General features: G+C 37.3%; 1 protein-coding gene across 4 annotated transcripts in view; it reads left to right on the top strand.

Moving 5' to 3' along the window:
- PATJ (PATJ crumbs cell polarity complex component) overlaps positions 1 to 15,930 on the top strand; it is a 383,422-nt gene that overhangs the window by 199,931 nt on the left and 167,561 nt on the right. For all 4 annotated transcript variants that reach the window (XM_070786441.1, XM_070786442.1, XM_070786440.1 and 1 more), the window contains exon 28: positions 13,901 to 14,097. In XM_070786441.1, coding sequence (XP_070642542.1) covers positions 13,901 to 14,097 — 197 coding nt within the window. The remainder of the gene's footprint in view (positions 1 to 13,900; positions 14,098 to 15,930) is intronic.

Genomic DNA, 15,930 nt, shown 5'->3' with positions numbered 1-15,930 from the left:
TTTGCTTCTATTATCGAGTAAAATTCTACTGTATGAATATACAACAGTTTGCTTTTTCAATTTACTGTAAATGGACGTCTTGAGAACTACATTTCATAATCCCAAATGTGCCAAGGGATCAACATAGTGTCTGACAGAGAAAGTCCAATTGATATTTATATAGTGCCTGTTATTTAATATTTGCTTATTGCATATTGATTCATTTGAATTTTGTTTCATCTAATGGGAAAATTTTAGATTTTCATGATTAGTTGAGTATTTTTTTTCTCACGCTGTGGTCTTTTAATTGTAGTGATTCTTGTTCCAATTGGCAGCCTGAATTATGTCACTTTAACATTATGTTTGCTTTCCTTTCCCATTCAATATTTACAATAGATTGAAAATATTTACAATAGATTGAGTTTTTGTTTTTCTTCCGAGCCCTGTATGTAATACTTTTGTTTAATTCTAGCCCTGACTCTCACCTGAGATTATTGACTGCAGAGCCACAGTCTTTGATTTCAAATCCCTGCCTTATCACTTACTAGCTGTGTTACTGTGAGGGTTTGTGTCTTCTCTGTGCCTTTGTTTGTTCATCTGTAAAGTTGGGGATAATAATACCTATTGCATAGGGTGTTCATAAAAATTAAATGAATTAAACTAAAGTACTTAGAACAATGTCTAGCTGTTATTATCATCCTTATCTGTAGTTCTCAAGTTTTGTGTCTCAGTTATTAATTTTTATCTGTAAGTCCACATAATATTATCACTCTTACTTACTGGCAAAAGTATCTTCATTTAAGAGGAAACTTTGTTTATTTGTCACATCAAATATAGTTTGTTTGCCCTGACACGTTTTCATTATTTTCTTTATTTGGCTTGAAATTTCACTTGAGATTTGCTTCTTGCTACTAGAGTTCACATGTTGTTTCTTCTGATTGTTTTTGTTTTCCATATTTTTACTTCTCAAGTCTGCAGGTACTAACAGAATTAAAAGTTGGTTACAATGTAAGAAAAATAGATTAAGAAGTGCTTCTCATAATCTGATTGTTTAAAAATGGAATTGTATTTAATATATAAGAAACACTCTTATTTTCTCTGTATTAAATTGTTTTCTGTTGTTGGAAACAGACCTGGTGACTAAATGCTTCTGAAATTGTGTTGGGTCTTTTTTCTGGTGAGTTGAACATTTGCTGTTAAAACCCTGGGCAGTGACTTGAATTGTTTCTTTCTTGGGTGAAAGGCTCTGTTACTTAGCAACAGCTAATATCCTATGATGATAGGAAAACACCCAGAGACCACACAGGAGAAATCTTACTGGCTTTTGTAGCCAAGGACAAGTGCTGATGCTTTGATACAGATTTATGAGCAACTTGGGATTCTTTTCTTCAGATAATGTTGTCATGGGGCTGGAGAATCCATGTTTAAAACAATTGTGACTGTTCAGCTGAGTCAAAAGACTGTTCTCTCTCTCTCTCTCTCTCTGTCTGTCTCTTGTTATTCTAGTCTGATGTTTATTCAGGGATACTAATGCCTGGAGCCTAAAGAAGGGAGTTACATATCTCCTAATCTTTGATTTGTATTTAGAAATGGAAGATGTCTAGGTTATTTGGAATAGGAACTACTTCCACTGGACTAACACCCTGTGGAACTCAATGAAAATCAATGTAAAGATTGACTTTTGGAAACGTTTTTAGGAAATACCAGTAATGGGTATGTTACTAAAACAGGCTAGTACTTCCTTGATTTATCTGGGTGGATGGATGTTTGTTTATAGGAAACAAAGTATGAATTCCTTGGATTTCTTTTCTTAATTTTAGAGGAAAACCTCATTGACTTGAAATAAAATAATAATTTTTACCCCTCCTCAATGTTTTTTTAGTGAAACTGAAATAAATACATCTTTAAAATACTATTCTCTTTTTACCTCTCCTCTTCCACATATCTGTTCCCCCATCTACTGGTTGCCATGAAAATGCGTCCCAGTACCCCATAGAGCAAATGCCAGGCTCTACAGTGTGGGGTTCCCCTGTAGTGAGGTAGAGTCTTAAATGCTGTAGAACAGTTTGTGCTGACTCAGCCGTACACAGAAAGACCTCAGCTATGACTTCTCTCTTAAATTCTTAATTAGCGAACGTGCTTGTGATTTCTCGACTTTTCAAAGATGAGAATTCAGGTTTACTTTTCCTCCAAACACTAACTAACTTTTCTTCCCTTCTCCCCTTTTGAAATTCTGGTTCAACATTTATTATACCCACAGAGTAGAAGCAATTGCTAATGGAAATTACAGAAAACATTTGAAATTGGAGAAGGAGAGGGGCAGCCTAGGAGCGGAGGAGAAAGACTGAGGTTCAGATTTCAAAGTAATCTATTGTATAGTCAATAGATTATACTAGATTATAATTAAATTATAACATAATTTACATATTATATAATTATAAATTATAATAGATTATGATAGAATATTTTATAGTCAATAGATGGACATGAATTTGAGCAAGCTCTGGGAGATGGTGATGGACAGGGAAGCCTGGTGTGCTGCAGTCCATGGGGTCACAAAGAGTTGGACATGATTGAGTGACTGAACTGAACTGATTGTATAGTCAAGACAAATTTTTCATTTAATCCTAAAGTATAATTGTGGAGCCGAAGATAATCTCCATATTAGATTAGTTCTGTGTTGGACATATTTAATGCCTGTCTTAAATTTGGTGTCTGTGAACTTTATGTTTGATTGTCATGACTGCTGTAGAAAAAAATTTTTGCAATTGCATGGGAGATTAGTGTTTTGTTTACAGACCCAGCTGCCCATGAGAATCATCTAAGGATCTTGTTACACAGAAAACTTTACCCAATTTCTAAAATTTTCCTCAGTCTTGCTGGCTTAGCATCTGCTGGTGGAGCCCAATCATGATTCTCTTTTATAGGCTCTGAGGATAAATTTTAGGTAACCAGCCTGGCAAATAATCTAAGACTAAAGCCTGGCATTGTTTGAGTTCTCTTAAGGGAGCACCTTATTATTTAAAATTCTTCTAATCTAAGAGACAGCTGTGTTATGAGAGTACATAGCTCTTATTTTCTTCAGTAAACCTGGCTCCAGCTCCGGCCAGATGACCTTACTTCTCTGAATGTCAGTCCAGCTTGCCTGCAAATGGAGGTGTTTACAAAAATGTGGGAAAGATTCAATGATGAATGATGAATTCATGATGAAATGTGAAGGTTTTTTTTGTAAGGAGATGTTATATTAACTTGAGGATTCTAAAGATAGCTTTTTTAATGAGGGAGAAATTGGAAGTCATTTTTGTTCTTTAAGATGCTATTGGAGAAACTTAACATAATATGGTAAAGAAAAAACTGAAGTACAAACATCATTCAGTCTTTTACTCAGTTCAGTCACCCAGTCGTGTCAAACTCTTTGCAACCCAATGGACAGCAGCACGCCATGCCTCCCTGTCCATCACCAACTCCCAGAGTTTACCCAAACATGTCCATTGGGTTGGTGATGCCATCCAACCATCTCATACCCTTCTCGTCCTGCCTTCAATCTTTTGCAGCATCAGTGTCTTTTCAAATGAGTCAGCTCTACACATCAGGTGGCCAAAGTATTGGAGTTTCAACTTCAACATCAGTCCCTCCAATGAACACCCAGGTCTGATCTCCTTTAGGATGGACTGGTTGTATCTCCTTGCAGTCCAAGGGGTTCTCAAGAGTCTTCTCCAACACCACAGTTCAAAAGCATCAATTCTTTGGTGCTAATCTTTCATTATAGTCCAACTCTCACATCCATAAGTGACTACTGGAAAAACTATAGCCTTGACTAGATGGACCTTTGTTGGCAAAGTAACGTCTCTGCTTTTTAATATGCTGTCTAGATTGGTCATAACTTTCCTTTCAAGGAGTAAGCATCTTTTAATTTCATGGCTGCAGTCACCATCTGCAGTGATTTTAGAGCCCTCAAAAATAAAATCAGCCACTGTTTCCCCATCTATTTGCCATAAATTGATGAGAACAGATGCCATGATCTTAGTTTTCTGAACGTTGAGCTTTAAGCCAACTTTTTCACTCTCCTCTTTCACTTTCATCAAGACGTTCTTTAGTTCTTCTTTGCTTTCTGCCATAAGTGTGTCATCTGCATGTCTGAGGTTATTGAGATTTCTCCCTGCAGTCTTGATTCCAGCTTGTGCTTCATCCAGCCCAGCATTTCTTACGATGTACTCTGCTTATAAGTTAAATAAGCAGGGTGACAATAAACAGCCTTGACATACTCCTTTTCCTATTCAGAACCAGTCTGTTGTTCCATGTCCAGTTCTAACTGTTACTTCTTGACCTGCATACAGATTTCTCAAGAGACAGATCAGGTGGTCTGGTATTCCAATCTCTTTCAGAATTTTCCACAGTTTATTGTGATCCACACAGTCAGAGGCTTTGGCATAGTCAATAAAGCAGAAATAGATGTTTTTCTAGAACTCTCTTGTTTTTTTGATGATCCAGCAGATGTTGAAAATTTGATCTCTGGTTCCTCTGCCTTTTCTAAAACCAGCTTGAACATCTGGAAGTTCAGGGTTCATGTATTGCTGAAGCCTGGCTTGGAGAATTTTGAGCATTACTTTACTAGTGTGTGAGATGAGTGCAATTATGTGGGAGTTTGAGCATTCTTTGGCATTGCCTTTCTTTGGGATTGGAATGAAAACTGACCTTTTCCTGTCCTGTGGCCACTGTTGAGTTTTCCAAATTTGCTGACATATTGAGTGCAGCACTTTCACAGCATCATCTTTTAGGATTTGAAATAGCTCAACTGGAATTCCATCACTTCTACTAGCTTTGTTCGTAGTGATGCTTCCTAAGGCCCACTTGACTTAACATCCCAGGATGTCTGGCTCTAGGTGAGTGATCACACCATAATGATTATCTGGGTCGTGAAGATCATTTTGTGCAGTTCTTCTGTATATTCTTGCCACCTCTTTGTAATAGCTTCTGCTTCAGTTGGGTGCATAGCATTCCTGTTGTTTACTGTGCCCATCTTTGCATGAAATGTTCCCTTGCTATCTCTAATTTTCTTGAAGAGATCTCTAGTCTTTCCCATTCTGTTTTTTTCCTCTATTTCTTTGCACTGATCACTGAGAAAGGCTTTCTCATCTCTCCTTGCTATTCTTTGGAACTCTGCATTCAGATGCTTATATCTTTCCTTTTCTCCTTTGCTTTTCCCTTCTCTTCTTTTCACAGCTATTTATAAGGCCTCCTCAGACAACCATTTTGCTCTTTTGCATTTCTTTTTCTTGGGAATGGTCTTGATCCCTGTCTCCTGTACTATGTCACGAACCTCTGTCCATAGTTCATCAGGCACTCTATCTATCAGATCTAGTCCCTTAAATCTATTCTCACTTCCACTGTATAATCATGAGGGATTTGATTTAGGGCATACCTGAATGGTCTCGTGGTTTTCCCTACTTTCTTTAATTTAAGTCTGAATTTGGCAATAAGGAGTTCATGATCTGAGCCACAGTCAGCTCCCAATCTTGTTTTTGCTGACTGTATAGGGCTTCTCCATTTTTGGCTGCAAAGAGTATAATCAATCTGATTTTGGTGTTGGCCATCTGGTGATGTCCACGTGTAGAGACTTCTCTTGTGTTGTTGGAAGAGGGTATTTGCTATGACTAGTGCATTCTCTTGGCAAAACTATTAGCCTTTGCCCTGCTTCATTCTGTACTCTAAGGCCAAATTTGCCTGTTACTCCAGGTGTTTCTTCACTTCCTACTTTTGCTTTCCAGTCTCCTGTAATAAAAAGGACATCTTTTTTGGATGTTAGTTCTAAAAGGTCTTGTAGGTGTTTAGTTTCTAGCTATAAATTAGCATTATAGCATTGTGTTCCTTTCTTCAGTCTTATGTCTTTATTTATAAATTGGATGAAGCTGTGCAATAAGAGAAGGCAGCTTTACACAATAATGTAGCTTGTTTTGCCTGATTTAAAAGTCTCTGGTTTTATGATGTGGTAAAATATAGCATTTAATTTATCTGAAGAGTTGGACCTGCCATCTTTTAAGGCCTTTGTAGCTATGGATTTGAATAAACATTGTAGGATAACTCAAATTCTGAAGCTTGAAAATGGTAATACAAATTTAACTGAAAATTAAAGATCATCTGTGCTATAGAACATTGGACATTTTCATTGTCTTACTGCTTTTCCTGTTTTATAACGCACTGAAAAAAAGAGAGGGTGGGGAGAGAGAGAACATAAGTAAGATAAAGTTATCAATCTTTTTTGCTTTTTAAGCTTCTTCAGTTTAATAGAGTTGATTTTTAAAGATAATGTATACATAGTACTTTGATTTTCTAGTAGTCCTAATGGATTTTGTTACTATGTATACAAATGCAAAGAAGAAAGAAGCCATTTTTCTATTTCCTTTGCCTGAAGGAATTCATTGTCTTTGCAACAAATTGCATGTGTCTAATGCTTTTAGGTCTCAGATGACTTTTATGTAGCATTGTTTGGGGCAGTGGCCAAAGTGCAGGCAGAGCAATTGAAGAAGACCTTAGAAATCATCTGTTTATGCTTCCAACAGGCATATATTGTATTAGTATGTATTAACCACCTAATGTATACCAGGCACTAAGTGCAGAAGACAGCGGGATATACTAGAAACTGTGGGGCCTATATTCTAGGATAGGGCAATAGAAAGAAAGAATTCTAAAAAAGATACTTTCAGATAGTACTATGAAGACAGACAAACAAAACTGGGTTTGCATTCTTATTATATCAGTTTCCAGCTGGTTATTCAACATCAGAATCTTTTCCCCATATCTTGAATGCAGAGATGATCATTTCTACCTGATAGGGTGTTTTTTTAGCATAAATGGAGAAAATTTATTGAATGATTTTTAGCACAGTTTCTGCAACTTAGCAGGTCCCCAATAAATTATTACTAAAACTTCAAAACCATTCAAGGATGCTCAGCTCTTTCTTGTTCTGGGATTTGCTTTTTTTTTTTTTTAACTGAGCTTTATTCTGTTGATCTTATCCCCTTCTCCTAATTTTTTTTTGAAATAATTTAAAAAAGTCAAGGAAAGCTGAATAACCCTTTTTATAGGCAAATAAAGCTGGAATAAGTTGGGTGTGGGGTTATTGGAAACGACAGCTAAAATGAGGTTTGAGCATTATGGAATAGAAGGTATATCTGACCAATAGGATGAGAATTGGCTAGACTATCTATAATACTTATTGTCATTTGCAGACATTAATTGGTTTTTCAGATGATACAGTGAAATGGATGGGTGACTTCAGCTGCTGGTATTTCTCTCACAGTTTTTCTCTCTCTGAATTAGAATTACTGATACATATGCCTGTCTTCAATGATAGATTTTAATGCCCTTGAAAAGAAGTTCTGTGTGCACCCTTCACAACACAAGCCAGACATGAATTTGGATTCAATCAACATTTGTTAATCGAAAAAAATGGGAATATGCTAGTGTCATAACAACAACAAAAAAAATTGGCCAGAATAATAGGGCTGCTGGTTTCAAAAATTAGGATAACAAATCTACAACTTAGTCCCTTGGTGGAATGTTGATGTGGGAACCAGCTTTTTGAAGGGTCTTTTAAACCTGTAGATAGGGTTTCGGTTTTTTTTAATTGTGGTAAAATATACATAACAAATACACCATTTTAATTACTTTTAAGTGTAGAGTTCAGTAGCATGAAGTACAGTCACATTGTTGTACAACTATGATTACCGTCCACCTCCAGATCTTTTATATCTTCCCAGACCGAAACTGTGGAAAGGGTTTTAATTTCACACTTGACTAACACACAGTTTTAAAGCCACCTCAGTGGCCTACGGACCAGGGACAGTCACTGGAAACAGTGCTGTTATTCCTTTGCACCTCACAAGGTTGTCCTTGGAACTCCTCAGTGTAAGAAACTCAAATAAGAGAATCTGGGAAGGAACGATGTCAGCCCCTTCCTCTCCTGATTGCTGTTGGAGGACAGTGTGCCTGCTTCCTTCATTGCATCGTGGGGAACCACTACCTCAGTTTTCCTCAAGACAGATAAAGAAGAAAAGAGTAGCTTTGGCACCAACTGAAAACTAACTTAAAACCTCAACAGAACTGAATGATAAAGACGAAATCATGACCAAATCGGTCCCTAATGTTATTTGGAGTCTATGTGCCAGGAATTTTTAGTTAGCATCCATTTTATGCTATCAGCTTAAATAAGAAATCTGCAATTTATAGAGGTTCAGTATTTGTCCAAGAAACTAGTGGTGTTAAGTGCCTCAACTAAGGATTTGAATTGAATTCTAACCCTTGGGCCCTTGCTCTTTCTATTCTGCCACAAGAATGTATTGCTAGAGATTCACCTTTTATAGCACTTGGGTTGTTCATCAGTTGTGATGGAGCCACTATTTACCAAAGGAAGATCCCTCTTGATCCTCCTTTGGAGGAGGATCATTAATCATTTGCAAGTCTAAGCAGTTACATATACAGTTAATGGTCATGGAGGTTATTTCTTTTTTTCTCAGAAGATTGAAAAGTCAGACAAATTTTGGTAACTGGAAGTCTTTTTATATTAATTTAACACTAAAACCTTTCTCAGCTCATTCTGTTTTTTCAGGTCCCAGGGGCATGAGATTGCATTAAATATAATCTTTCATAGCATATTACTGTCATTGGTCAGCTGGGAGTCCCTGTTTGCTTTTCTTTGCTCCCTTTTATTCCTATCTCTTTCCAGCCACTGTAATTAACCATTCTAATGTGTTAGCTATTTGTGTTTTGACTGTGAAGAAGGCTGAGCGCCGAAGAATTGATGCTTTTGAACTGTGGTGTTGGAGAAGACTCTTGAGAGTCCCTTGGACTGCAAGGAGATCCAACCAGTCCATTCTGAAGGAGATCAGCCCTGGGATTTCTTTGGAAGGAATGATGCTAAAGCTGAAATTCCAGTACTTTGGCCACCTCATGCGAAGAGTTGACTCATTGGAAAAGACTCTGATGCCGGGAGGGATTGGGGGCAAGAGGAGAAGGGGACGACAGAGGATGAGATGGCTGGATGGCATCACTGACTCGATGGACGTGAGTCTGAGTGAACTCCGGGAGTTGGTGATGGACAGGGAGGCCTGGCGTGCTGCAGTTCATGGGGTCGCAAAGAGTTGGACATGACTGAGCGACTGATCTGATCTGATCTGATATGAACTTTCAAAATATGTGTTGTGGTTTTTGTGTGGAATCTTAATTCACATAAATAGTATTACATAATGTGTTGACCCCATTCTGTTTGTCCCCCTTTTCATTCAGCACTGTTTACAAAATCTCTTTATGTTAGTATTGGCATTAATTTATTTTAATTATTAATCTATGTCAAAACAGAAGAGGACTTTAATTATTTTTTGTTGTTACAGTTTTTCATAGTTTTATTGCACCATGTCCAAAGAGACAGCTTATATGATATTGATTTTTCTGTGGTTTCTTTTATGGTCTAATACACAGTCTGTTTCTGTAATTGTTCTGTGTGTGCCTCCCCAAAGTGTGTATTTTCTGTCAGATGTAACATTCCCTTAAATACAATACCTTGAGCTTATTGAGTTGTCAGTCTTCAGTTTATTTTTTTTAATCTTCTGCTTTATTATTTTCTGAGAAAGATGTGTTAACATTTTATTTTAGTTTCCTTAACTGTGGTATCATTTCTTAACTATTTTACCTTAGAAATCCAGTAAACAATACAGTTGAAAGCATAACTGCTCTGGTTGAATCTGGAAGAACACGTCTTAAATCGAGTGTCCTTTCAAGAGCCCATCTCCAGAGTACCTTAAGGCACCTCTGCAGAATCCTTAAATTGGAATATTATTTCTGTAAACAAGCTATCAATTAACCCTTTAACCTTGCACTCTTATTTCTTGTTACCCACCCACTAACTTAAACAATTTTCGATTCAAAGCCAGATGGACTTTCACATCCCCTTCTCATCCCTCTGCATGGAAGTTTTTACCCTTGCTGTTTGGTCCACCAGAATTCTTCTTCACATAACCAAACTCTGTAACTTATTCAAAACCATTCTTGTATATCCAAAGAACAAAAAAACTAATTAAAAAAGATATATACACAATTCAGTGTTATTAGAAGCTTTATTTACAATAGTCAGGCAACCTAAGTGTCCATCTATACATGAATGGGTAAAAGAGATGTGGTATGGAATGGAATACTACTCAGCCATAAAAAAGATATTGCCATTTGCGACAACATGGATGGGCCTAGAAGGTATTATACTAAGCCAGATAAGGACAAATACAAATGTGGAATCTTAAAAAAAAAAAACAAAGGAACAAACTAAACAAAACAGAAACAGACCTACAGGTACAGAGAACAAACTGGTGGTCACCAGAGGTGGGGAGTGGTTGGCAAAATAGGTGAAGGGTATTAGGACGTACAAGCTTCCACTTATTAATAAACCATGGGATGTAATGTCCAGTATAGGGATTATGTTCAGTAATATTGTAATAACTTTGTATGGTTTAGCTTTGTAATAGCTATGGGTGGTTACCAGACTTACTATGGTGATGTATTTGTCATGTATATAAATGATGAATCACTATTTTGTATATCGGGAACTGATATTATATGTCAACTTTACTTCAATTAAGAAAAGAAAAAGAAAGAAAAAAAAAAAAACTTTCTCAAATTCTGCTTCTTTCAAGAAATCTCTTCTAGCCATATCATTTTTTATAATTCTAAAGGCAATGATTGCTCAGTTCAGTTCAGTCGCTCAGTCGTGTCCAACTCTTTGTGACCTTATGGACTGCAGCACGCTGGGATTCCCTGTCCATCACCAACTCCTGCAGCTTACTCAAACTCATGTCCATCAAGTCGGTGATGCAATCCAACCATGTCATACTCTGTCGTCCCCTTCTCCTCCTGCCTTCAATCTTTCCCAGCATCAGGGTCTTTTCAAATGAGTCAGTTCTTCACATCAGGTGGCCAAAGTATTGGAATTTTAGCTTCAACATCAGTCCTTCCAATGAATATTCAGGACTGATTTCCCTTAGGATGGACTGGAAGGAACTCCTTGCAGTCCAAGGAACTCTCAAGAGTCTTCTCCAACACCACAGTTCAAAAGCATCAATTCTTTGGTGCTCAGCTTTCTTCATAGTCCAACTCTCACATCCATACACGACTACTGGAAAAACCATAGCCTTGACTAGATGGACCTTTGTTGGCAAAGTAATGTCTCTGCTTTTTAATATGCTGTCAAGGTTGGTCATAGCTTTTCTTCCAAGGTGCAAGTGTCTTTTAATTTTATGGCTGCAGTCACCATCTGCAGTGATTTTAGAGCCCCCAAAAATAAAGTCAGCCACTTTATCCACTGTGTCCCCATCTATTTGCCATGAAGTGATGGGACTGGATGCCATGATCTTGGTTTTCTGAATGTTGAGCTTTAAGCCAACTTTTTCACTCTCCTCTTTCACTTTCATCAAGAGGCTCTTTAGTTCCTTCGCTTTCTGCCATAATGGTGCTGTCATCTGCATATCTGAGGTTATTGATATTTCTCCCGGCAATCTTGATTCCAGTTTGTGCTTCATCCAGCAAGACATTTCTCATGATGTACTCTGCGTATAAGTTAAATAAGCAGGGTGACAATATACAGCCTTGACATACACCTTTCCTGATTTGGAACCAGTCTGTTGTTCCATGTCCAGTTCTAACTGTTGCTTGTTGACTTTCATACAGATCTCTCAGTAGACAGCTCAGGTGGTCTGGTATTCCCATCTCTTGAAGAATTTTCCACAGTTTGCTGTGATCCACACAGTCAAAGACTTTGGTGTAGTCAATAAAGCAGAAGTAGGTATTTTTCTGGAATTCTCTTGCTTTTTCGATGATCCGACAGATGTTGGCAATTTGAACTCTGGTTCCTCTGCATTTTCTAAATCCAGTTTGAACATCTGGAAGTTCATGGTTCATGTATTGCTGAAGCCTGGCTTGGAGAGTTTTGAGCATTACTTTACTAGCGTGTGAGATGAGTGCAATTGTGCGGTAGTTTGAGCATTCTTTGGCATTTCCTTTCTTTGGTATTGGAATGAAAAATGACCTTTTCTAGTACTGTGGCCACTGCTGAGTTTTCCAAGTTTTCCAATGATTGCTAGTGCAGTTAATTTAATGTTTATTCACTGACCTAAATTTACTAATTGATTAATATATATTTAGTGACCAGCATGTGCCATGGTTGGAATTTCTGTTTATAAAGCTGTGAAGTGAAGTGAAGTGAAGGTGTTCAGTTGTGTCTGACTCTCTGAGACCCCATGGACTGCAGCCTACCAGGCTCATTTGTCCCTGGGATTCTCCATTGTTTACTAGTTCTTGTGTGTGTTTGCTTCCTCTGCTTTGTTGTATAAGCATGTTGAGGGTAACATGTGTTTTGTATCCTCTATTAATTAAGGTACCCACATAATGGCTTGTTCTTAATAGTTGACTGACAAAAACACTTTGAGTTTATTTACTTCAGTGTTAATGGGGATAATTTTATTTCTATATAGAGGACAGTTTTGTTACATTGCAAGTTCTTTAGTTTACTGTATTTTGCAAAATATGTTCTTTATTATTCATAAGCATGATCAGTGAAAGTTCTCTAAGATTCTCTTCAAAATCCTTATAAAGTAGACAAATTTAACCTCTTTCTAAAATAAGCATTTATGATTAATTATTTCAATGTAAATTTATGTACAAATTAGCCTTTATGAGTTTAAATTTATCTACTCTCTTTTAAGGCAGTGTTTGTTATATCTGGTAAAGTGATGAGATGGACTAGGCTGTCTTTCTTCCCTTCCCCCTTAACACTAATTATTCCAGTTAAGCTTTCAGTTTGCAAGGTTCCCTCTAAGGACAGTGAACTTAGAGTATAGAGAGTTCCAGCATAGTTGCAAGAGAGCTTGGCTTTTCAGCTGATGAGATGATTGCATCATGTGATGGAGCCACCAGCAAGCCTTTGGGCGCTGGTAGCACTCCTGGCCTGAGCTGGTGCTGTTTGGTGTACAAGGCACGTTTGAAGCTGTTATTCCCCACACTGACCTGCCAGTGTAGTTGCGTTGCACAGGTGAAGCATAACCAGCCACATCCTAAAATAGGTAGTTGAGGCTGTAAAATGGAGGTTGCAAGATGAAACAGAAGATCAAATAGAAGAATTATAAAATACCTATAATCCATGAGCCTTTAAGTCCTTTATATTTTATTTCATTTTCCCAACTTCCGTGAAGTGGGAATTATCATGTCCATTTTTTAAAGATGAAGAAGTAGAATTCCATAGAGGTAAAATGAGGTATTAATTAATGGACATTGAGTAAGTGGTAGACGTATGTATTAACTTCAGATCTGACAGCTAAATCAGCATCCTTAATTCCCCTTGTTTTTACTTGCATAACACCCAGTATTGTTTTGTACCCTTTGTATACTTTAAAGAGATGTAATTATTTAGAGTTAATGGTTGATTTTCTTTCCTGCTGGACTACAGGTCCGTGAGAGTAGATCCATGTCTGTTTTGTTCAACCAACAGACCAAACATTTTGCTTGGCACATACCTGGCGATCAGTATATATTCTTTGTTTCTCTGGTTCTTTTTTTGAAGGGGAGCAAGTAGTGCAGAGAGGCCAGGTTTTCCACCACATTATGTTAACACTCTTAGGTAAGAAAATGTGTAGAAAATCTAGGCCAGTCCTTGAACCTGAACAGTCAGGGAAGGTTTTATGGGGAGCCATCTTCTTAGATGGAGATCAAATAATCTTTAACTGTAACCTGTATATAAGGCTGCGAATGACCTCAAGTACTTCACTTACAAGAAGGGACAATTCATTGCAGAGGTGTCAGTAAAAATGGGGAAATGCCAATGCCTTGAAAATATAGATTCAGGTGCTCTATTTAAATTTTTTAACCTTTTTTTTTAAATTAGAAAAAATCAGGCAAAGATATGCAGACCTGCCTGGAGAACTGCACATTATTGAACTTGAAAAGGATAAGAATGGACTTGGACTCAGCCTCGCTGGTAACAAAGACAGGTCACGCATGAGCATATTTGTGGTGGGAATTAACCCTGAAGGACCTGCTGCCATGGACGGACGAATGCGTATTGGAGATGAACTGTTGGAGGTGAGGGGCGTATATTCTTAATTTTTGTTTGGGTGACATGATTGGATATAGAGGATAGTGTATAAGATGATGAAGTAAAAGAATAAAATGTTATAAATTGCATTTTCTTCAACTATTTGTTATCATTTTCCCAAGCTTATTATATTGTTGCTTACAAATACTATTGGCTGCTTGAGTAAAGACTAATCTCACAAAATAATTTAAAGGCCTTTAAGTAAAATCTCATGAAAACATATTAAAAGAATAGAGCTTGTTTTTGAATATAAATTCCAAAAGATTCAAAACTAATTTGTGTATTAATCTGACATTATTAGTATTTAACAAAATCCTCTTCAGCTTCTGAATTAACTGTAAGTATAACATTTGTTTTTATTGCTGTTGCCATTTAGTTTTTCTGGAAGGTGTTACAGCCAACAAAATCTTATGAACTGGTTGTCAAGGACTAGTTAATATCTGTGAGTTGGAAATGTGGTTAAAGTCTCTTAGGTTCCTTATTTAGGAACAGGAGAGAGAAAAGAGAAGTTAGGGAGGGAACTGATCCCTGCTACTATTCCAGATGATTCCATCAGTAATCTGAAAAAGTTATTCTTATATTCATAAGCTTAAAGTCAGGGTCTCTGCTCTGCTGCTTCTGCTAAGTTGCTTCAGTCGTGTCCGACTCTACATGACCCCATAGACGGCAGCCCAACAGGCTCCCCGTCCCTGGGATTCTCCAGGCAAGAACACTGGAGTGGGTTGCCATTTCCTTCTCTAATGCATGAAAGTGAAAAGTGAAAGTGAAGTCGTTCAGTCATGTCCAACTCTTTGTGACCCCATGGACTGTAGCCCACCAGGCTCCTCCGTCCATGGGATTTTCCAGGCAAGAGTACTGGAGTGGCCTTCTACCTTGTCATTGCCTTCTCCCTCTGCTCTGAGTTTATCTTATTTTTATATTTATTTGCCTGTTCAGTCATTCATTAATTCAACTAACAGTTTTTTGAGTGTCTCTTAGGGCTGGATACCAAAAAAGAGATGAATACTCCAGTCCTTCATTTGAATAGCTCAGTCTTAAGGAAGAAAAGAGACGTAAAAGATTGTTGCACAACAACAACAACAAAAAAAAGATTATAATAAAAGCAGCAATATGTACTTGCTACCAGACATAGCTTTACTGAGGTCACAGAGTAACAAGGTGAGGTCGCAAAGTAAACAAGGCTTTTGGATTCAATACCAGGCAGTTTGACTTCTTAGCTGTTTGTTAAGTGTGCTCTAAGGCCTCTTGATAAAATACTCCAACACTTGGACATTTAGGGGAGCTGAATCACAGAGGCACTGAGTGTCAGATGCTTACTTCACATGAGGCCTTACTAATTTTTCATTTTATAATTTCCTCTTCAGACTCTACTCAGAATAGAATTCATAGTCATCTATAATGTGACTTGCCTAATAATATCCACAGCCAAAGCTGTTCAGACACAAACTCTAAGATCATTAGTATCACCCTCTGTCTTCTCAGCCTTGGTTGGTAGTTTCTCCCCGTTTTGAAATCTATTTTCACCAAGAAGTCATTCCTGGAATTACTTTTCTTGTTGTTTGTAATATAGCATTATGAAAGCAACCCACATCGGGTAGACGTATTGACTAGCATAATCATCAAGTAAATAAACACCAATGGTATTAGTATGGATTAACCAGTATAATTCATTGCTTCAAGTTCATTTAGAGATTTCTTCATAAACAAAACTAAAGTGATGGTGGTGGTAATAATGATGAAAGTAAAAGCTAGTTTACTGAGCTATCCCTAGCATTTTACCTATGTGCTAACACATTTGTATTCTTAAGAGCCCTATATGG

Source organism: Bos indicus, chromosome 3 (genome assembly GCF_029378745.1).
Source record: "Bos indicus isolate NIAB-ARS_2022 breed Sahiwal x Tharparkar chromosome 3, NIAB-ARS_B.indTharparkar_mat_pri_1.0, whole genome shotgun sequence".
In the NCBI taxonomy this organism is placed as follows: domain Eukaryota; kingdom Metazoa; phylum Chordata; class Mammalia; order Artiodactyla; family Bovidae; genus Bos; species Bos indicus.
Note: the sequence above shows the minus strand (reverse complement) of the source record. Positions and strands in the feature narration are given on the sequence as shown.